We start from the raw sequence: 23891 nt of genomic DNA on the forward strand, positions 1-23891 counted from the left end.
AACATAGAAATAAATTGATAAATAAATTGTTTTTCTGTACCAAATTTTTTTTTTGTCTTTTTTGACTAAACAGCTAAAACGTGCAGCCATGAAGTAACTCTCATTTTGAGATTCTGTCCAGTATCTTATGAACATTACATCTAATGTGTCTTCTCGGTTCAAACTTTGTTTCAGTCTCCAGCTGCTCTTTAAAAGAACATCTTTGTGTTTAGTGGGTAAATGCTCCTTTTGTTTTTTAATTTTTTTGTGGAGTAAGAAGCATGAAGCAGGTTTATCGGAGCTTTTTCACTAAAAACCTTGCCTGTTGTATCCAGGGAAAAAGGCAAATGTGAGGTATGAGACTGAACTGAAATGTGAAACAGCAGAATGTAAAATCAAGATAACGAGCTGAAACATGTTATTTATAAATCTCTTTTAATCCATAGCCCCAACAAGCTAAAACAGCTCATTCATATTGTATTATCCACCCAAAAATACCTTTGATGATTGTGGACATGAATTGTTTAGGTTGTTGACTTTCAAACTCCTGATTTTTATTTTTTCAGTGAAGATAGAGGAAAGGTTTCTATCTCATGATTCTTTCATGGAGATCATATTTGTGCAGGTGTCATAACACATCAGGACATGTACGAGCACTCCATAGTCTCTTCATTCTATTACAGAATAGAACAAACAGGAGTTTTGGTTTTTCAACAATGCTCTGAGCTGCTTTCTCCGTAATTCTCTGTAAGTCTACCAGACTTCCATTTAGCCAGAAGCATTCTTGCAAACTGCCTTCTTTTCTTTATATCTATTCTAAAGTCTTGTCTAAAATGTAATGTTTTGTCTTTAACTCTTGTCTTTAACTCTAACCTTTGGACATCTGTTCAACTTTGACGTACTTAACAGGATTAATGATGACAGACATTCTGACATTCACCATTGCATAAAACTTTGTATTCATGAAATAACACAATCTTAAACTTAAAGTTAACTGAAAACTTTCATGTTCACCTCACATCACGTTTTTACTGATGCCTGTCCCACTGGTAAAAGTCTTAAAATAGAGAGGGGGGGGGGCTATTTTTGCTGTAAAGTTTCATGCTTCTTTAAGATACAGTGTGTAACAAGAGTTTTCAAAGACAGGTGAGCTTCTGTTTCTGGAAGTATTTTCCCCCCGGTTCTGTATTCCCACTTTTTCCTTCAGATGTTTTCCTGAATGTCGCTGAACACAGACACGCAGGACTCCAGTTAGATTCAAGGGCTTCAGTTGTCGTTGTCATGGAGAGGAAGGCAGTCACAGGAGTGAGGCGGCAGGATAGCAAATTCACAACACTGTCACTACTTCTCATGAAACATGTAGAATCCACCTGCACCTTGGACTTTTTTTTTTCTCTCAAAGAAACAGGGTTTTTCTGCTTTTGTAGCCCTTTTCTACTATTTTGTATTGAGGATTTAATCAGAGTAGTTCCTGTTTAAGCTGTTTAATTCCTAGAACTGTGAGTCACTTAATATATTGTAAAAATGACATGACTACTAGGGAGGGCAATGATTTTCCTGGAGCATATGCTGCAGCGTTAAAACTAATCTGTCTGGGGAGCAGCAGTGCTTTCTCATCTAGAAATTTCCTGAAATCAATTTCCCAGTTCAGTCAAAGGACAGACACGGGTATGTAGTTATTAATGGAGCACAGTAAGGTATTCCTAATCACAAAAAGTATTTTTGATTTGGACCAGTCTTGCATGGTATACAAATTGCAGCTGCCAGAATGCATTTCAACCTTTTATTTTCTTCATAAAACCCACAAACTTTGGATTTAAGCGATTATTTTGAAGCAAGGAGAGAAATGCACACACACACAGGTAGTGGAGGAAGTCCTTTAATGACAAGGAAGCAGGCAGAACTGGCAAAAGAAGATAAGACACTCCAGATGGTATCCTAAATGTGAAAATGAACAACAACAAAAAAAAAATGGGTGGAGGACCAAAGAAGATAGAAAAGGGGGTAGTAGTGGCGGGGAAGAGGGTGAATGAGTTATCAGCCATGCAGAATTGCAGTACACCTCATCTCGTCGTCGTCTTTCCTGGGAGGTGTTTCGCTTTGTGAGATAACAGGCGGCTCACAGAGGAGAGTTTGGCTAACTATGATTATTTGTGTTTGTTCAGTAGAGAGCTTGTTCTCAATGCAAGAGTTTGAATGAGATGATTTCATGTAGTGTTTTCTGTTCAGCTCATACAGTAAGATGACGTGTTAAAATCTTTATTAAACAGTATTCACTGTGTATCTGAACCTCCAACAGGTAACACAGTCCTTTGCCTTTATACAACTCTTATCTGTAGTTTATATATATTTAAGTCCTCTTAACGCTTGTTAAACTCATAACTATTTCCATGAATTACCATATTTCCATATTCACAGGCTGTTATATGCTTCATTTTCCTGAAGTTTGTTCTTGCTGAAGCCTGCAGTATCGTTCAGCTGCATCAGTCTCCCAGCATTAAAGCGGTAGAACTCCAGCAGTTTCTTCTGTACAGCTCTGCCTCCTTTTCACATGGTGTACGCCACCCAGTAGATCACATTCACCACAGCAAAGGTAAAGGGGAACACAGCTCTGGCATAGATGTCGATGGTGTCTGCATCAATGGGCTTGCAAACACACTTGGAACAGCACTTCTTCTTTTCCTGGCTCTCCTCAGCCGGCCTGGATCTTCTCCTCCTCGGCTCCAGCTCCTCCGTGCCACCCTCTCCCGGGATCTCACTGCCGGAGTGCTGCGTTCGGCCTTGGCGGTTAGAAATAACGACGCCCTGATTCATACCGGTGACAGACAGGGAAAACAGAACCATGGCCTGTTTGCCGTTCTTTACAATGGACTGTGGGGAGAGGGAGAAAAGCTTGTAAGCATTTACCAGACAGAGGTTTAAATTTCAGTGCAAGGGACGACTCAACTCACCCACATTTATATAACAATAATTCTAATTTCTGCAGATTACGTATACTTAGAATCCCAGCTTTCTGAATCAAATGAGTCTGGACTCACTTCTGAAGCGTTTTCAGTTTCTCGAGACTTCATAAATAGAACCAAAACAGGACCTTTTTTTTTACTTTTAACAATAGTTTTGATGCCAAAAATAAACCAGCAAAAAAAGGCAATCGTTTCACTTGAAAACAAAATGAGTCTGTACAGACTTTGTCCAACCTGCTCCAGCACACCAAAAACTGCATGTATTCTCTAGAAAATCCATGGTGAGCATGAGTACTTAATTATTTTTGCTGTTTTGTAGTTTTGTTTTTTTTTGGTTACTTGTATATGCCTATCTCTTCTTCACTGATTAGGCAGACATGAGAAATGGTAACTATCTTGGATAGTAATTTATAAATCGAGTTGTTTTTGCTTTTACTTACCTTTGAAGGTATATTTCTATCTTGAGTCTACAGCGTATCTTTTTTATTTTACAACAGGACTCAATTTTCTTGATTTATCTTTGGATATTAGATAATTAAGTCTTAATCTACTATCAATCAGATTATTGTTTTATCTCTCATATCATTGACAGTTGTTCCAACACTTTCGGTAACATTATACTAATATACAAGCATTTGCAGAGATTGTGGAAAGTCTACATCAATTGCACCACTATCATTTTCAATTTAATCGGTTCCCTCATTATCACTTGCCTTATCATATAGTCTGGCAGGTAATCTTGTGTCTATGTAAATTAAAATTTGCAAAAAGTGCTGTTTATTGTTCTGTAGGTACACCTCAGTCAAGATGTACATCTGCAACAAAAGAGGCTGACAGTGTGATGAAAATCGCTGTTACTCGCTGTAGGGAAATTATCTATTTTCCCATTTTGCTCTACACAGATTCACTCATGCTGAAGGTCAGTGGAATGGATGCTTGTCAACACACCAGTATCGCTATTGTCTTCCAACAGGAATAAATGGCAGGAATGATATGCTCACCTCAGAGCTCAGCTTGTTGGCCTTCACTTTAGCCTTCTCTTTGAGTCTGTAGTCAGCGTTGTAGTGAGCGAAGGCATACTCAATGAGGGCTGCGAACACAAACACGTAACAGATCCAGAAGTAGACATCCAGAGCTTTGATGGCTGATGCACGTGGCAGGGAGGAGCGGGCGCTCACCATCAAGGTGGTCATGGTGAGAACAGTAGTGATCCCTATAGAAACAACAGCAAATTACAAACTAGGCTTCAGTCCGGTTTTTAAGCATGGTTCTATGGAGGAAGCTATCAGACTGTAAGAATTTTAATTCCTTAAAGATATGCACTTATTTATTATCAAATATTGATTTTCTAATAAAGTGGTGTGATGATCTGACCAGACAGCACAGCCTTTCTCCCTTTATGTGACTTGCATTCACTTCTCGTAAGCTCATTGTTTTGAAAGCCAAGATTGTCGCATTATGCATGTAAGTCTCTGTCAGAGCGAGCAAAGTGCTCCCCTGAATTAACCACTTTTTTCAGTTTAAGAGTCTCACAAAGAGAGGGATAAGATAAATCAGGAACAGTTTGAAGGGTTCGAGGTTAAGTATCACTATCTGCTTTGGCTCTATTTATTTGGGGCTGTGTTGCTGCAGCTCATGTTAGAAACCTAGTTTCTTAAGGTTATATATTATCCCTTTGAATGGTCTAAATGTTTTTAAAAAGAATGACACTCTCATCAGGCTATGTTGCATTTATTGATACCAAGCAAATCTTAGCATGCAAGAAAATTAAACAGAGTAGCACTGACAACAAATCACTGTTAAAAGCAGATCTCATTCAGATTTAACTTGATTCACAGAGGTGCTTGTTCCTGCAGACAGCCATCTTTTCAACACAGATGTGCAGTCCTCCAATAAGCTGACAATATTTAGGCTCCGGAAACCATGCTACGCACTGATCGAATGCTGACTGGTTAACAGCTGGAGCCGGGAGGGGCCAACAACAACCAATCACACAGCAAAGAGGACGAAGTGCCAAAAAACCACAAACAGTAAAGAAGCGCAGACAACAACGGCAGTGGACAATCTTCATTATATTAAGACTTCGTCTAACTCCATCACTGAGAAGATCTTTGTTCCACTTTGACTTCTGTTTTTTCTACAACAGGGCAAAGCTAAAGAAACAACACCAGCACGAACACAACAAAGAGTAGACTACAGTTCAGATTCGTCCACATATTTATGCAGCATTCAGACATGTTTTCAAGGCACTAATGGTTTAGCCCTTTATGCAATAGTCATATGCGACTCTCAGTGTAGTCCAAGCGATCTTGATGTCCCCTCAATATATATGCACCATAGAGGTGTTGAACAGATATTAATGTCAGATCTTATACCTTGTTACACAGGGTTTTATACCTTGTTACACAGAGGGTAGGAGACTCCAGTCACCTCTGTATGACTTAAAGAGGTGTGCTGAAAGCTGTCTGCAATAACCAGTGTACTCTGCAGTATGTAATGACTGCAGGGACTTGTTTACTGACGTGATTCGTATTGCAGAAATTCAGGGGCCCTGTCAATCTATTGGAACCCTGCTCTCCAAGCTGACATTATAAGAACAACTGTGTGTCTTTGGCCCCTGCAATTGCCTGAGTCTTGTTAATAGGCTGAAATTTCAGCAATTTGTTATTAATTTAAAATTTCACAGTTAATTAACCGACAGGAATGGATGCTCTGGCATTTTCGACAGAACATTATTACTGAGGACGATAAAGCCTGAACTGCTGCTAATGATGGTAACTTTGGTGATTATGTGCTCTTTCCTCTAGAAAGACAGTAAGCTCCTATGCACATAAAAATGGGTATTTTGATTTTTGTGTTTTCTGCCCACTGTCAAAATGCAAACACATTTTTCCCCCTAAAAACACAGATCCAGCCGCCACTTTTGCTGGTTTTAAATCAGACGATCCCCAAGTTGGTGGGATAACCTTGAGAATAAAGTGGTTGTTGCTGCTAAATAATGACAGTTTCCCTGTTGTTTCTGAGTACGTTTCTCCGCCTGCACATTGAGGGTTGAACAAGAAGGGAAAAATTCAGTTTGTTTGTGTGTACATGGCTGTAGTCCTGCTGTGTAAATTTCCACTTCAGAAAGCTGCACTATGTGACTACAATAAAAAGCATCACTTACAGCACATGGTTTTACCTTCAAAGACAAGAGGGAAAGTCAAATAGAAAAGGAATTTATTACCAACCTAAGGTCACACGAGCGGGGACTGCTGATTGGCTGATCCAAAAGGACACCCAAGACATGGCAACCAGTAAGATCGAAGGCATGTATGACTGGATTATGTAGACGCCTCTATTTCGTCTTAGCTCGAAGCGAAGACTGAGCCTTGGAAATCGTCCCGCTGGGAAACAGAAAAACAAAGACACCCTGTTTAATTGCAGAACTGAAGAAGCTAATTATCCACAATAAACGTATTGTTCTTCACAGGCAGCAGGGGTGTGAGGGAGCGTCTGTCTGTTCACACGTGCCCCTACTGGCAAAACTTCAAGACACGAGTGAAATATGATGGCGTTTCAGACTGCATCTTGCCAGCTGCAGCTCCTGTCATCTCCTAAATCTCCTGCCTGGTTCAGTAGAAACTCTTGTGATCCATTCCTTCTATGCATAGAATATCACTACAGAGGTGCCTGAGATTTAAAAAGATCCAACTTCAAAAAGAATGAGTAGAGTTCTTAGATACAAGAGACAAGCCAGTCCCCAAAACTTAATACAGCACAAACTGACTGTGCCAGCCATAAATAACCCTAACAAGATAAGAAAAAACAGTTAAACACGAGCACCGCTCACCTGATTTGAAGTTCATCATCTCTGTGACAAAGCGGTAGTCTGTGATAGTGAACTGGGAGAGCTCCAATTTGTCAAGTCCATGGATGTGTCTCTGACTATCTGACCAGTGATACACAATGTCCTCTGAGGAGTAACCATCTTGAACAACACAAAAAAAGAATTACGCGACAACTAAGCTTGCAAAAATTCACAAAAGCGAACATTTGATCAACCTGTTTAAATGAAATTATTTTTCTTGAACTATGTGTTGAGAAAGGATGCTGCAGATAAACCACAACTTACAGCTTTCCAAGTCCAGCATACACTCCTGTTCATCCATGGGATACTTAGTGAGGTCCATGTCACACGCTACTGTCGAAGTGATTCTAGGGAACAGAACAGACCACTTAATCCAACTTAATATTTTAGGTCATAGTTGTGTCTGGCTGAAGTACATAACATTAAAAATGACTTGAAAGACACTAAAGGAGAAGAAAAAAACAATCATCTTTTTATACCGGCTGCTATATAGAATGACTCCATTGGGCTGCAGGCGAATCAGTTTGTTCTCCACAGTCACGTCGTGAAACCAAGCAGATTTGGCATTAACGATGAAGGTGTCAGGAAGCCACAGCTTGTCCACAAACCGACTGTCCAGCCCCAGAGTTTTGTTGGTGTGATTGTAGGAGAGGCGGTCATCGTGCCAGCTCTGCCGCAAGAACACGGTCATGGTGTATTCCTGTCGCAAACAGCACAGAGCGTGAAGGGAGGCTTTTTTTCCCCCTCCATAAATCCAATTTGTTTTAAGAATTATGAAAACAGAGCAAATGTTTCGTGATTTAACCGATTATCAACAAGAGCGATACGTGCATCCTTTTACCTTTCGAGCCCGGAGCGATGCACATGTCTCCTCAATATTTTCAAGACAGCGTGAGTGGATTTACAATAAAAACTGAAGGTTTCACCTATCAGATCATTTTCATTTAGTTTCACATTTAGTTTCTTCAGAGGTTTTATAAAAGGTTTTATTGTGCAGTTCTAAATTTTCCAAGGACAGTCTGATAGACTGATAGTATCCTCATGTATGGAACAAAATTCATGTTTAACTGAGAGCTTAACAAAAATATAACTGTACTGAGGAGTTCCGTCGACTTTGTTTTTGTGTTTTTTGGACCTCGACATAAAAGACTCACTTTTAAATACTCACTCATTGCGCACTTAGAGGCAGTGGAAAAGTAAACCTCTGGATAATAACCTAATTGTTGAAATGTGGAGGATATCTGTCACTCATGAGCCCAATCAGAGCTTTTTCAATAGACATTTTGACTTGTCACAATAAAAAAAAAGCACAGTGAATCAGCATACATACAAAACAGGACCTGTCCTTAGTGCAATGTGGTCATCATTAATTCATCTGAGCTTTTTGCTATGACATGTCAAATTGTCTGTTGTGAGAGACAAATATATGCCCTACATTTTTGGCTCTCAGTACTCGGTTTGATAGTCAATAATTAATCATTCTTCTTTCTGTTTGATCTCAAACCATGATCTTTTCAAAAAGCAACCTGCTTTAGTGCCAAAACTCCATAAAATACTAAAAAACAATGCGAAGAAACTAATAAAATTGCACAAGTATTTATGGACCCACACATGTTTTAAGCTCATGTCTCCTGGGTGCTAGTCTTTGTATCATCCTCTGATCATGTTTGCAACACCCTCCGCCTCTCATCTATGGCCTTGTGGCTATAAATACAGTTGCATATTTTCATACTCATACATGTCCTTTTCTGAGTCATTTGCAAGCAACGTGTTCTGTCGTTTAGGAGAGAGGATGCCCTCTTCTGCCTTCCTTTTGTTGCAACTAGTTTTCCATTTACTGCATGTTGCTCTTTGTCACTGCTTACATCATGCATCAACAAGTCAATGGATTAAAAAGCTTAAGTTAAAAAGAGGGTATAAATTATACTGACTCTGTTATCTTTTGTCTATTGTGTCTCATCAAAGAATGTGAATTTTACACTAATACCATTATGATTCAAAGTCTAGACTAATCTACAATCAAACAGATCATTCTTTGTATGGAGAGAAAATCCTTGAGCTGAACTCATTATAATACTGTTCACAATCACTATGATCACATCAGTGTTATCTCTACTCTACATAGGTATGACATGTATTGGTCTAATGTTCGTTAAAAGAACTCATCAGTCCATAATGTACAGCTTTTTTGGCTTGTTCAATGCACCTCTTTAGATATAACAAGAAAAGATTAAAAGAGCACAAGCAAAGCAGGAAAAAAAAATCTCCACCAATCTGAACACAGAAAGCACAAGAAAACAGTGAAACACCGGCAGCAGCTCACACAAACTGAATGATTCCAGCGGAAATTAAAAAGTGAGGAAGATGGCTGGGACACACTCATTGTTGCCATGGTGACTCACAAAGCTGCTAAAGTCGACCGTCAGCTGTGGTGAAGGAATAATGAGCCAAGATGTGAGCTCTGTTTTGTTTTGACCTTCATTTCATATGAACGAGGTAAATTTCAGTGTTTCGGTTTGGTTTGTTTTTGCAGACTGTTTCCCAGTCAAGCTGAATTTCCTCACTTCAGTCGTGTAAAGACTGATGATGACGATTTTTGGGTTTGTGTGGGTTTTTATTTCTTAGACAACAGCTTGGTGCGTGCTCATATCCGTATTTCGGACTTTGTAGCGGACATTGAAGCAAATATTGCCTCATAATATATATCTTCTCTATAGATTTTGATTCTTTGAAACCCTGAAATGGGATAAATCAGGATTATGTAAATAGCAAATCTATGATCTTTGCAGCAGAGTGACACTGAGTGGGGATATACAATCTCAGCATAGAAAGGAGAAAAAGATTGTGTGGTTTACCATGTTGGCTTCAGAGATGTGGTCAATGCTGGCCACTTCGATAGCCATGGCCACATTCACTGGTGGACCTGCAGAGGAAAAAGTGAGAAAACAAGGCGAACCTGCTGCCTCCCCATCTCAAAACACACCCCCACACACCTTCTCTGCTCATTCTGAATCCATCCGCCCCTCCCATCCTCACCTTATCACCTTCCCGCCCACCATCCTCCCACGTCTCAAACACTCCTACACAGAGATTAAGCGTTATCCAGTTTAACCATGCTAAGCGGCACATCACGCTGTGGGCATTCATAAACTCTCATAAGGCTCTCATGGACTTGCACAGAGTGAGCTTCTGACAACAGTCATGTACACATACACACACACATACACACACACACACATATGGCGTAGTGTTTTCACTCAACGGTTTGCCATATGATTAGCATGGAGTGTGCCTCAGTGATCGGATGCTGGAGCGAAGAAGCTACAGGGGTGCCCACTGATGCAGAAGAGAAAAGCTGTTTACACCGAACATTAGGGAATCATACATTGCTATTCCGCAACATTCAACACCCCCCAAAACCCATTTCTGGCGAGTTATATTTCCTGCAGGCCACACACTGGCTATATTGTGTGAGGTGATTCATAATGGCGTGTTTATTGTATGGCAAAATAAGCAGAGGGAGTGTTTATGATGCCGTAAAAATCTTCTTTTTAACACAGTACTCTGCAGTGCATATCCTGTTTACAAGTAAATATTTACTCTCACGCATGGAATTCATTTTCATGCATATTGGAATTAAACACACTGCATAGTCTTATCATCACTATTCCGTTAACACTGATTTTGCTGTCTTAAAATCACAGTGGCATCAGCCGATGTATAAAGTGGGACAAGGTGGCAAAGATGCCCATTTTGCTTTACTACGAGTGCATGATTCTCTTGGATAAAAACATTCCCACTGCAGCACTGAGCATGCTCTTAGTCGTTCGTTTGCAAGGGATGCACTTCCCATTTAAATGACTTGTGAGATGAGGATTGAACACACTTAAATTAAGTCAGTTGCACAACGCATTTGATGAATGAATTTAATGATATGTGATGATTAATGATAAGTTTCACGTAACACAAAGAGATTCATACGTCTTTTTTTATCTGTTGCAGAACAAATATTTTGTAGTTTCTGGTTTTCCTCTTCAGCCATACTAATCAGTTTGTGGAGCATTATTGAATCTTTGATCATTGTTCACTGCAACAAAGTTGATAAAAAGATCCACAAGTATTTCATAAAGACAAACATCACAAGTAGCCTTTCTTTTTCCTTTTCCAAAGCGAAGCGACTGCAAGGGCGCTTTGCAGCTGTACATCTCTTTGCTTCCACAGAACTTCTTAAATTGTTTCTAATAACTTCCAGAGATGTTTGTCTGCACAAGGCCATACTTGTGAATGTTGTTTCATTCGAAAGATGCAAAAACCTACATTTCATGTTCATGTTGTGTTTTTGACACAAATGTAACTGCACATCGGGAGTTATGGGGTGTGAGTTGAATGCAGGGAATTGCGCTGAATAACAGACATGATTCCACAATGGTCACAACAGCCCCTTGGTTCAGCCCTGCAGAATGGAACATCCATAGAAATGTAGTGACCACATGATATTGTGTTATGATGGTCTGTGCAGATGTGCAGGACAGCGTGTGGTCACGGCACCACTTTGGCCCACAGTTTCACCTCTGCCCAGCTGAGTTAAGCTGTGAGATTGAGAAATCTATCGCTGTGGTCGTTGGATGTTTCACATTTGGCAGCCATTCTTAGCAAAGTCTGCAGAGGGGTGCACGGTGTTTGTGCTACCCCTCTTCTCCAGCTCGTCCTTGAGGGGCATCACCCCCTATATTTCCTTCAGTAAAGCCTCTGTTCCTGAATATTTCTTTGTGATCTTAACAAAGGATTGACCTCTCAGAGGAATCAAAGCAGGTACTTGCAGAACATAAACACAGCTTTGTTCTGATGTAGCGCAAGAAAAAAAAAGCATAAAAACAAAGACACCAGAATAATGGGATTGGAAAATGAAATGTGAACACCGATATTCCTGTATGTGGGACTTGCATTGGGTTATGCTAAGGATGGCTGTAAATGTGAGGAGGTGAACGTCAACCCAACACCACAAGCTCTAGATCCCGTACTCACCTCCTATCCCAGGGCGAAAATTTCTGGCATAGCCCTTCATTAACTCATCCAGATTAGGTAACCAGGATATTTCAATGTCTGTACCTACATAGTCCCCAATGTCACTCAGCATGGCCCTAAAGGAGACAAACAGCAAACACAGCAGCCTTCAGGGGTCATCTGACAATGCCATGTGTCCACAGGAAAACCTGCCAGAGCCTAGGACACTGTTAGGAAGATTCAGGAGAACAAATCCCATAGTTTTAACTGTTAGCTGGTCTGTGAATAACACTGTTTAAAACATTTAAAAGCATTACAAGCAGTGACTAAAAGGGCATTTATCACTTTTGGCTTCTACAAGTTGTATAAACTGTAATATGATAAAGAAATTATGACGTATTTTAGCACAGAGCGAGAGCTATTGCAAAACATATATTAAACAAAAATGAAAAAAACTAAAAAAGAAGGCTGGCTCTTTGCTGGTGTTCTGGAGCCCCTGGAGCAGATTGTTTAAAGAAAAATCAGAAAAAAGTTACTCAACATAATGAATAGTGATTAAACAATAAACTGTGTTCAGCCAGAGGCTTCTTCAGCTCCACTGCAACAAAGAACATCACAGGAAGTCATTCCTGCCCACAGCAATAACTCTGCACAATGACTTTTTTTGTGAAGCACAAGTACTGCTAATCACTAATACCTGGTGTTGATTCTTTATGCTGCAAAATAATTTCCTTTTATGATTAATGAAGTATTATTCAGTTCACTTCAATATCACAAACACAATAATAAAGTTGACAAAGAAGAAATGTTGGTAAAACAAATCACATTAAAATAAAAAAAAGCAAAAGTTGTCCTCCAGGAAGAATACCAGCTGGTATAGGCTCCAGCTCTCCATGACCCTGAATTGGATTAAGAAGGTACAGAAAATGGAGTATATGGAGTATACAAAAGGAGTTTCCCAGAGAGGAGTATTTCGCAAGTAAAGAGGGTGAGGGGGTTCAGCACTGTGAAAGAGTTTTTGGATAATCTAAAATTACAAAGAACTTGGGGATTTCATCATCTGTGGTCAATAATATCATAGGTTACATGTTAACATTTGTTAACTAACAGCACTGGCTCAGGAGCACTTCTGAAAGCCACATAAACAAGATACAGAGACTCTGTCGACCCCATTCTGCACTTCTAACATAAGCATGGCTAAGATGTAACAGAGTGCTAAACTTTCCTGCCTGCAGTCCAGAGCTGTCATCCAGCAAAGATATTTAATGCATTATTAAATGAAAAAAATACAACAACGGAGGCTGTTGAGCAGCTGAAATTAAAAAGATTTGACTTTAAAAGCTACACAAAATAGTGCATGTATGTTTTTGAAAAAGGTGATGCAAGACAGTGGTAAACATACCCCAGTGTTAACATCCCCATTAATACAGAGTATCGCCTTAACCTCCTAACACTAGCATACATTTTGTTGGTTTCTGTAAACATCTGCCTGCTGTGGCTGGATTCTGTGCTGATTAGAGCTGTGAGAATAAAAGGAAACCAGAAAACAGCTTTTAAGAGAACCAAATAATGAGCTGCAGGAGTTTAAAAGAGCTGAAAAGAGATGCAAAATCTAACACTTCTCTATGGACCCACATCCATATCAGCGACACCTCTCTCTTTTGATTGATTGGTGAACATTTTCATTAGTGCTGCTAAATTTGATCCTGGTATAATCGCTTTTTGTTCAATATCATGGAAGTCCTTGATTTTAGGTCCTCATTAATGTGTTTTTGAAAATGATGAAAAGTGCATGACATGACTTATGTTGTATTACCGTTGATGCAGAGCAGAATTCTGAAGAAGTTAGAGTAATGACAGATAGAGAGTTGTTAGCATTTATGTTGTTTTATACATTGGAAATCATTAAAATAAAATACTCTGATAGGATGTTGAAAATTTGAAGAGTGTGAAAGGTATAATGGCCCTCTTCAGCTTGCAGCAATAATAACAAACATATAAATATAACCACTTTGTCATTTTCTGTCATGAAAACCAGCTTGTCATTTCAAGACTTCAGCATAGAAGTGATTAAATTCTGAGATGCTGAATGTCTGCACAAAAATTCCAACCATCAGCTTCATCCCTTCAAAAGTCTGTGCTGTATTAGCATTCAAAAGCCTCTCTGATTAAAGCCTGGCTAGCCTCAGATTCCACACAGCCAGGCTGAACCACATGCTGTGCCCCACATGCATTTTCTCTTATGCAAATGTGTCATAAGGGTAATAACAGGGAGTTTTAAAAAAAATTTTGGGGCTTAAAGGGACTCTCCTGAGGCTACCACAACCTAAAAAAAAAACCTGCAAGGACTCTTCACAGCCAGCCACATTCCCTGTGTTGGATTTCACAACAGCAGCACAGCTCAGATACCACCAGGTGGCAGTTTTGTATTCTAAAACAGTGAAAGGGGAGTTTTAAATCATATATTCCCACTGAAAACAGACCAACTCCCACAACAGTTATGTTTCAGATAATCACTGTGGAGAGGAATCAATTTCTCGACACAAAACTATCAACCTAGAATTGAAACATCTGACTGTTTTGCAATAAATGAAAAAAGTGAATCCACGTAAAAGGTTTCTCTGACATTCAGTCACAAAGGCTGCCGGTGGCATTGACTAGAAAATGGACCACAGGAGGGTTGATCGAAGGGGATCTCATTGACAAACAGCGAAAAGCCATTTGGTGACCTTTTGAAATAAGGCTGACATTTGGAGAAAGCCAAGTGAAAGCATTGGATTGCACAGCCACATGGAAAGATTATCAAAAGACCAAAACAGTTCTAAAAAAGAAATGTATTTCTTGCAATGTCATCAACATTTCCACAGCGGTTCCATTTTGTCGTGGCAGATGTATTTTTAGCCTGGCAATAACTGTCGTGTATGGAAAGAAAAAAAATGGGAGCACTGGTGAATTAATTAATCACTCTGTGACTCCTGGATTTCTTCACTAATTGGTAGTTTCTAAATCTGGAAATAAAGCTTTTCCTTCAAGACATTCGCAACCAAGGTCAAACAGGCCTCTTCGCATGGAGGGAATGAGAATGCGTGGCAGTGTGGGTATGTGAGAGACAAATCTCACTGAAATACACCATTTGTGTAATTTAGTGTTAATTTCACAGCAGCCTGCCATACCACGTGTATGGCAGGCTGATCAGGAAAACAGGTTTACTGTGACATTTACAGTCACTGTGAGAAAATGTGAGATTTCTTCAGCTCTCGGCTCCCAGAGGGAAAATAAACATCACTGTATTCTGTCAGCAGACGTCCACATTTTTGAACATTTGATGGCTTTCTGGGAAAAATCACTAAGCATTTGCATCTCTCCATTTTCTCTCCCCTTCATCCATAAGATACAGCTGAGAGAGTGCACTTGCAGACGCTACTTTTCCTTCGATCTTTGTCTTTCATTACACATCTCTGCCGGGTTCTGGATCTCCCGTCTGTTTATGAGCTAACATTTAACAGATGGGGACATGAGAGCGGCAGCCTCACTCAGACTGATGGCAACTTTTCATGAACGTTATTTGCGGCACGTACTAACAGCCTCATTAGTTTCACAGTAACCTGAACACGAGTGTCATTCCCCTGATCCTCACTGCTAGTTTTATTGGCATGGCTGAAAGATGACAGACAAAATACAACATAAATAAAACTCTCAGTAAACAGCTGCTTCATATTTATGTTTCTGTGTGCGCTTGCACTGCATTAGACTAGCAATAAAGGCTCTGTGCTGCTTCTCAGCCAGATTTTTTTTATTACTGACAACATTAGCGCTCTAATAATGCTGCAGACATTAAACATTTAAATATGGAGTCTTAGAAGCAACTTATATAACTAAATATATATATATAATGTGTTTTACTGGCTGTTTTTCACATAAACAGTAATGAAGTGGAAATTTAAACCGTGGAGATTGTAAATGTAAAAATACGATGTCAAGTAAAATAACAAGGACCGGCTGCTGGTAAAGGGTGGGGGGGTGGGGACGGCAGAATGAGTCGACTCTTAAATCTGTTAAGTGAATCCCCACAAAAAAATACATTTCTGCTCTCATAATTTGTTGCCAAGCACTTCTCAATGTACTGTCTTCATTATGTCCGCTACTAATGACAAAAGTTCTGTACAAAGGAAACATTACACCAAAAAGTGGTCAAAAACTTCAAAAAAGATTATTCGAAAGATAAATAAAGCAAATGTTTTATAGTGAGAGACCTTTATGAGCTTTTATGAGTTCTGAAATCACATTTACAGGCTGAGAAAAATTATTCCAAACTGCAGCATTTTAAAATGTTTCGTCTTGGAAAAAAAACGTTTTCTCTTTTTTTTTGTAAATGCTTCACTGAGGCAGAACTATTTCTCTGCCAGAGTCGGTTCTGAAGTGGAGGGGGGGTATGTTGGGTGCACAATAGATGGAGTATAACTTCAGGACCGCAGCTTTAATCCGCAGCTTACATTTAAAAACAGTTACATTATTTTCTGCAGAAATGTTTTGCAGGGGCAGAACAAAGCCAACAGAGGCGATTAGATTACTCATAACTAATGTGTAGGTTGGCTCGGGATCCACAATAACTGTTCTCTAAATGTTCTGTGCATTCAGTGTCTAGGATGTTGACTTTTGACTTCTCGTTGGTCCACACAGTAGGACAAAGCTAATAGCTGGGCTACGCAACAGGCCTCAGTGAACACACACGACTACAACTAGAATCCCCAGTTTCTACATAGCTGACAGTGCTGCAGATCACAGTCCACCATTTCATCAGGAATAACTCTGATGGTGTTAGTTACATGTGTGTGTTTGTGATAATGCCAGCTGAATGTGCTCCACTGATTAACCATCAACTCACTGATTCAAAGAGTAAAGAGTGAAATTACCACTGTCAGCTGACATGGAAAGCTGCAGGGAACCCCAGGCGTCTCCTAGGCGATAGACAGTTTTTGGGTGAGTGGTGCAGAGGCTCACTGTTGATGTTTCAGTTCTGATCATTAATTTATCGAGGACATTTCTTCTGAGAAGTAGTAATGTTCTCAATGGCAGTGTTTTAATTGGGTTGATAATGTGCTACAGTGACAAAGGTTCATGTCACTCTTCCCAGTGTTCAACAGTTTGGGCATCCATCCATTTTCTATGCTCGCTGTCATTGGGTGAAAGGCAGGGGACACAACGAGACACACAACCATGCACACTCACACTCACTCCGAGGGACCATTTAGAGTCACTAATTAACCCAACGTGCTTTTTGAACGGTGGGAGGAAGTCGGAGTACCCAGAGAGAACCCACGCATACACAGGGAGAACATGTAAACAGAAAGGGAATCGAATCCTCTCTGACCACCACACCACCGTGCGGCCCTTCAACAGTTTGTGTATGTTAATATTGCTTTCTTTGTTAGATTAAAACAGTTCAGTATTAAGGTCTCATCATCCACTATAACGTCACCATTATTATTGTTGTTATTTAAAAAAATAATCTCAATAATGCGTTATCTGACGGTCGATGGGTCTGACAGTGGAACTGTAGCAATTGTCAGTCACAAGGTCAGAATCTTCATCAGTCAGGTGATTTGACTGGCTGGTGCCTGAGCTGCCTCATGAAAAATTGAACCATTCACATTGTTCAGAATTCACATGAGCAATGCAAGATGTCATCCCATTTAAAGAGAATGGGAAAAGAGACCACTGAAGCCTGAAAAATGTGTATCCTGCCTAAAAGGTTTATGCTGACATGCAAGTTTACGTCTTTGCTCTCATGTCGTCTATAATTGAATATACCTAAAATAAAAGTTAAACCAAATTAGATTATATTGCAGTGCAAGTTAGAGATTTTTTTTATTTTTTTCCCATAAGGGTTGAAAAGATTTTAAACATGATTTCGCCCAAAAGCCAACGTCTTCGATTATTAATTCCAATCAAGGCAAAAAAGCTTGTCTGAAACAAGTCATTCTTTAACATAACTGGCCTATGTTGTGAGGATTCAGCTCCAGCTGCTTTTGTCTTCCATAAGGCAATGAATACTTTTTTAGCAGGTGACTGACAAACCTGCAGTAGCAGCACGATGGATCGAGTCCAATGTGCCCCTATAGTGGCTCTCCGCTGCTTCTTTTAAAGCAAGCCATCTCCACTTTAAAAAAGAACCAAGGACCCTGTCCTTTCTAATTTGTAGATGATTGGATTAATACTAAAAAAAAAGGAGGGCTTTCTGGACTTTACAAGGAATGAGCGGTCGAATTTTCTGCTAACTTCTTTGTTGTTTGATGATTTTAAAGAGGAAACTAAAGAAGAACAAGGATTTCCCTTTTCTGTATTGTCCTCCCTCTGCAGTGAGGTCAAAGGTCAGATACTGAACAGCTGGGAGATATTCTTTCAGATGGACACTTTAGCAGCTTAGAAGTCTTAGCCCTGATCCTCTAGTCAGATGTGTGTAAAACGAGGCTGTTTATCTCGTCTTGGTAAAATCACGATGGTGACTATAGATAATGGTACTTCGCAGATTTGCTGTTGGAAAGTCGAGCTTTTTTTTCTGTTGTTAGAGAGGCTGCAGGGCTCATGTTCAAGCATGTGAATGATTTCACCAGTTTTTTAAAACAGGCCTGAAGAAACAGAACAGGTTCTCTCTAAAGTATTAGAACAGGTTCTCTCTGAAGTTCTCTCTGCCGCTCCTTTGCTGGGCAAAATAAAGAAAATGTATTGGACTCCTAAAATTATCATTTAACAATTAACCACAGCAAATATAAAAGAAATTTCCTGGAAAAACCCTTAAAAGATTCAGTTCGATACTTACAGGAGGTCAGTTCTTCGGGGATATTTATCGGTAGGTTAAATCTTCAAAGTATATGTTTCAGTGACATTCATTTAACATTCAATCTTTATTTTTTGTCAATGTGCTAAAGTGGAATTTCAAATATACTGTGTTCATTTGAGACATTTTAAAACAGAATGTTTCAAATGATTAAAAATAGTTCCCCACACAAATGAACTCAGACGCATTTAATCAATAAAAATAGAATATTTGCGTGCACGTTCAGCTATGCATAAATTATAGGCATCAACCGTCTCATTTATTTATTTATATGTTCGTTTTCAGTTTACGTGTGATGTGTCGGCTGAAACTGAGTGGGAGGCTGTTAGCGGAGGCACTGAAGTGTGCCTGTACCAGCTCACCCTGAAGGCAGCGCAGTGTCAGGCTTCAAAGCCAGGTCACGCTGCCAGAGGAACGCGATCAAATCACTGTGTTATTGGGAAGTGTACTCTCCGGACTCTAGGAGGGATTTATCCGCTGACTCAGCCTCTCATACAGATTACTCAGGAGAGGTGGGTCACCTGAGAGCATGTTTAAGGACAATTGTGAAGATCATGAAATGTTGACATTAAAGCATCTTGCATCACATCCCAATGCTGCATTCTCACCCCAATGCTGCATTCTCACAAAGCGAAGTCCTGCTTCCTCTGCCGAAACGTGATACTGGAACTTCTCTTATCGGTCAGTAAAATATGATGAAATTGAGAGCATTCATCGTCAGGGCCAGATTAAGCTGCCTTGAGGACCAATCAGAACAAACGTGAGCTGAGGGATCTTTATTAGGAGTAGACTACAACTTTGTATGGCGGATCTAATCTTCACGGTCCCCATTCTCAACAAACTTCGAAAGAATATAATTCGGTGATGCAAACAACTGGAGTGAATTCATTGATTTTAAAGCGCCATTCACTCATCTCTCCGAGCACCTGCTTGTCATGGGAGCGTGTGCTGGTTAGAGCTTTGATTTACCGTCCTCTTCGTGTCTGTGTGAGCAGATAGCAGCCTTGTAGTTGACTTATCTGCTGCAATCACAGCAGAGTGATGTGTAATTATATTAACACTGCAGACTCAACACTTCATACTGCTGCTTTGGAATAAGAGCTTACTACTGGTGGCAGACCACAGCGGGAATCTCTATTGTTATGCTGCGGTCGCTGAAAGTGGATGTAGTCAACAAGGTTAGGAGAGGAAATGTCATTTTAAAGTGTTTTGTATTTTCAAACTAAGCCTGGGTTGAAACGGGAGAGGAAAAAGATCTGAGATACTCAGCCAGAAAAGTCAATGACCGACCATTTTGTTTGTTTCTTTATAAAAGAAAATGTACATGATGGCATTTTGAGGCGTCATTGCTGGAGGGAGGCACATGTGTGACTAATCAAATTACAAAGGGATGCACCTACACTCCTCATTATCATTTAAGCTGCATCTTAAAGCTTTTTCACTGTGGAAATATGATGAGAGGCCAAATTTGTTAGTCTGAAATGAACTCTTATTTGCCACGTTAGACTCATATATTGACTATCTGTCGTTTTATTTGGCTGAATTCTGAATGTGAAACATCTGACTCAAAACTCATCCAGAGCAGGATGAACTGCTTTCAGCCAATAATGTGAATCTGTGGCTGCTTTTTAGTGTTGGTTGTTTGGCAGCTCCCCACGTGTGTCATCAAGACTTTTACAGGCACAGTTCAATCGAGCCACAGTTACAGCTTGACAGGGCCATCTAACTGGACCACTGTCCGCGTCCCAGTGTACAGGCGTAGGAGGGGAAGTGGTTTATTAACTCTGATACGGGGTGATATGTTATTTTTCAGCTTGTTAGTACTGTTTTTCTTCTTGCTGACCAGACCAAAACAACTCGCAGGCTAGTTTGTAGTGCACTAATTGTTAGACCTTTCAGCCATGGATTAAAACACATTTGGTGCTCTATCGAGTATTTACTACCTCAGAATGGAGCATTTTGGTAGATTTTTTTGGATTACACAGATATTATTGGCTAGCAGGATCAGTCATTGCTGGTTTTGGGCTTTTCGTGGAATTTGCTGACACTGCCGTACAGCTTAATTGAAACCCAAATGATGATCAGGAGTTGATGCTTTTCTCATCTTATGCAGCTCAGGGAATCTCTGTTACAGATGCCCCACTGTTAATTAGATGCAGACAGAGCTCAGCAGACCCGAGAATAAGAGACACTTCAGCTGTGAAATTCACACAATGCCAAAGGTGGCAAGGAATAACTTTGCTAACCAACTTATTGTCAAATGGATAAACGAGGAGCTAAAAAGAGAATCTGAGTTATTCTATTCAGAGACGAGGGGAGAGAGGAAACAAAGCAACTGCAACTTCTACCAAAGGCAGAACAGCAGTAAATGTGTGCGTTATTGTGTGTGTGTGTGTGTCTGTGTGTGTTATAGAGAGCAACATAGCTGACACATAATGAGGTGCAAGAAAAAGCTAACACTGCATTGTACTAAGAACAAAATAATAACAACAGTGATGACTGGAGGCAGAAAAATCCAATTACAGTAGTTGTTACTCCCTCTGCTGGTGAACAGCCAGGAGGGACAATAGAAGTGATTTGGCCAAATTTCATCCAAAGCTTAAGTAGCTTCACCCTTTGGCCTTTTCAGTGGAAGTACTCAGCAGCATGTGGACACAACAGCAGATGCTGGTTATCCTATGGACTCGATGCTTGTGGGTAAGATCATGAGGGGAAGTCAGCTACCAAAACAGGAAAGTCTAGAAGGCTTATAACGAAAACAAGATCATGAAGTTTACCAGCACTAAAACAAATCGTCTAGTTCAGATGTACGCTTTATTCAGTGGATTTTCCTCCAAGAGATCTGTGGATGATTTATAATGCAGTAAAAACTGTCAGGAGTTTTCAGTGTGATGACTATAAGGTTTTCTGAGCTGAAAACAACTGGAAAATCTCAGTCTCGCTTCATATTAAGTAGCCAGTTTCTGTAATTCACACATAAAATCCTAATTTAGTGACTTATTGTGATCAGAATTGGCAACCTGATAATATTATTCTATTTACTTAAAATCCCCAAACTGAGCATCTAGGCTACATGCTGCTCAGTATAAATGTTGGACAGGCACTGACACTGAGATCTCTTCTAATCCGCTTGTATTGCGCCATCTGATATATTTGACCCCTACACAACAGGCCTGGACGTGGATGACATTCCCTGCCACCTCATATTCATCTTAATTAAAAAATAAATCAATTTTTAAAAAAACAAACACTCTCTTTCGATTCATTATGTAAATCGTGTCATCAGGTTCATGTACTCGAAGGAAGGCAGAGAAGAAAACAGACTTCACGTTGTGGGTGTGGAGAACTATTTTATATGAACATGTAGTTAAAGCTATTCAGTTTACAGGTTAAAGCGTGAAGTGTATTCATATTGATAAGTCGTGGGAGGAGATGAACCATAAGAAGGAACTGACGTGAGATGCGGTTTTAATCCATGACAACGTCATTTTTCATGTTTCAAAGGCAGAACTGAACAAAACATTACTACAATGCAGTTAGTAAATACAACTTCTTATCCTGAATTTTTGGATCGCAATAAATCACCTGTAAGAAGCAAGTAAAAGCAAGGCAGATCTCACCTGGTGAAAATATCCCCACCGACGAACAGCAAAGCAAGACCCGACAGCAGGAAAGTTGGGATCTCCATTCCACCACCTACTGGATCAATAACGCGTGTTTCAAAGGAAAAGTTTCCTGCGTTGGAAACCAACGAGAAAAGCCCGCAGTTTATTGTTTTCTATTTTATTCTACTTTGGTGTGCTCTCCTCGTGATCCGGCGCTGCGGAGAGGAAAGTAAAGTGATGCGCTGCTGCTGTTGAAGCTGATGGCGGCGTTGACCCCATGATGAGACCCCAAATCCTCCAAGTCCGGGAGCGCGCCAGAGCAGAGATCACCTGAGAGAAAAGAGGGAAAAGTCCCGGTCAAACGAGCCGATCCACCCGCTCCCGCCGCCTGTCATCCAGCAACAGAGAAGAAAGAGACTGAGAGAGAGAGAAAGAGCCAGGAAGGGAGGGGGCGAGGGAGGGAGGGAGGGATGGAGAGAGCGTGAGACTCGCTAATCTGTCGATTCCTTCTTGCTTGGCCTCTTATCATTAGATTCAATCTGGCCAAGGAGGGCACTAAAAGGGCATGTCACAATCACACGACTTCCATGAAAGCTTACTGCAATGTTTGATACATTTGAATCATCCCCATTAGAGCTTTAAATGAAGTTGGAGATTATTTCTCCCTATTGGAACACAAACAAAACACCAGAGGCTCCATTTGGGGGTCCTTGGGTTGGTGTTCAGGGACCTGAAGGGTAGAAGGTTTTCACAAAGTCAAATTGAGAACACAGCCTCTCTGTATATTGGTGGTAAAATGACCAGGCTTTCATAGGACCAAAATGCAATTTCTTTTTGATCAGTGATAACTACCTTCTCTTTCTCATCCATCCCTCCATCCCAGACTGTTACATAATTCTGCTTTAAAGCAGCACGTAGATTATTCTGTTTCTGACAGAAAGCATTAAAACACTGATCTAAGATTTACTGTGGTCTCCAGAGGAAATCAGCAAAGATTAAACATCAGCACAGTAAAAAATACTTCTGACAAAAAAGAAGTCGTAAAAAATGTAAGAGAAGACATGTTGTATAGCCTGAGATCTCATTCTTTGTCTCTCTCCTCCCTCCTCTTTTCCTGTCTGTGTACAGTTTGAACCATCAAACGAAAGTCTACAAATGAAAAGACTGATGCAACGTCAAATAAAAACTGTCTCAATAATAGGGGCAGCTACGTCGAAGGCTGCATCTAAAATCCACACACAGAAACAGTGGTGATACCAGTGGGACAAAAAGCTAATATGAAATCTGTCCTGAGAGTTAGACGTACATCATAAACCCACGTGCTGTACATGTATTCAAATATTTACAATTTGATAAGACTAGTCATGTTTGACATACATGTCTATTAGTGAGAAATGAATATTATTAAAGGGTATTTTCACATCACATTTCACATCATCACAGCAACTCATCATCACACACAGTAACGTTTGTCAAGTTACGGAGGACAGATTTAAGAGAACATAAAAATTTCAATATCGTAATCCCCACTCTGAAGAAAAAACTAAACATTGAGATAGTTAAGGGGATTTACATGGAATAGACTAACAATATCTGGACTTCATTATATGGAAACAAATAAAATGCCTATAAAGAATGTGAAGCTGACGTCA

At 40.0% G+C, this 23891-nt stretch overlaps 1 protein-coding gene across 1 annotated transcript; it reads right to left on the minus strand.

Annotated features, from left to right (window-relative positions):
* Window positions 1-1811: 1811 nt before the first annotated feature.
* On the minus strand, window positions 1812-22728 carry gabrd (gamma-aminobutyric acid type A receptor subunit delta). The gene is made up of 9 exons (XM_072367283.1): window positions 22255-22728; window positions 11818-11933; window positions 9648-9715; window positions 7272-7492; window positions 7057-7139; window positions 6775-6912; window positions 6173-6328; window positions 3944-4155; window positions 1812-2850 (listed from the first exon to the last, which is right to left on the minus strand). The coding sequence occupies exons 1-9, from the start codon at window positions 22320-22322 to the stop codon at window positions 2527-2529; spliced, it is 1386 nt and encodes a 461-aa protein (XP_072223384.1). The 5' UTR covers window positions 22323-22728; the 3' UTR covers window positions 1812-2526.
* Between the last annotated feature and the right edge of the window lie 1163 nt (window positions 22729-23891).

Source organism: Leuresthes tenuis, unplaced genomic scaffold (assembly GCF_036924035.1).
Source record: "Leuresthes tenuis unplaced genomic scaffold, fLeuTen1.0.hap1 SCAF_16, whole genome shotgun sequence".
NCBI classification, from domain to species: Eukaryota; Metazoa; Chordata; class Actinopteri; order Atheriniformes; family Atherinopsidae; genus Leuresthes; species Leuresthes tenuis.

Coding starts and splice junctions, on each gene's coding strand:
- gabrd (XM_072367283.1), bottom strand. CDS start 22,322: ATGGAGATCCCAACTTTCCTGCTGTCGGGTCTTGCTTTGCTGTTCGTC. Junction 7,140..7,271: donor GTCATTCTATATAGCAGCCG/GTATAAAAAGAT, acceptor TCTGTTCCCTAG/AATCACTTCGACAGTAGCGT. Junction 6,913..7,056: donor TATGCTGGACTTGGAAAGCT/GTAAGTTGTGGT, acceptor GTGTTGTTCAAG/ATGGTTACTCCTCAGAGGAC.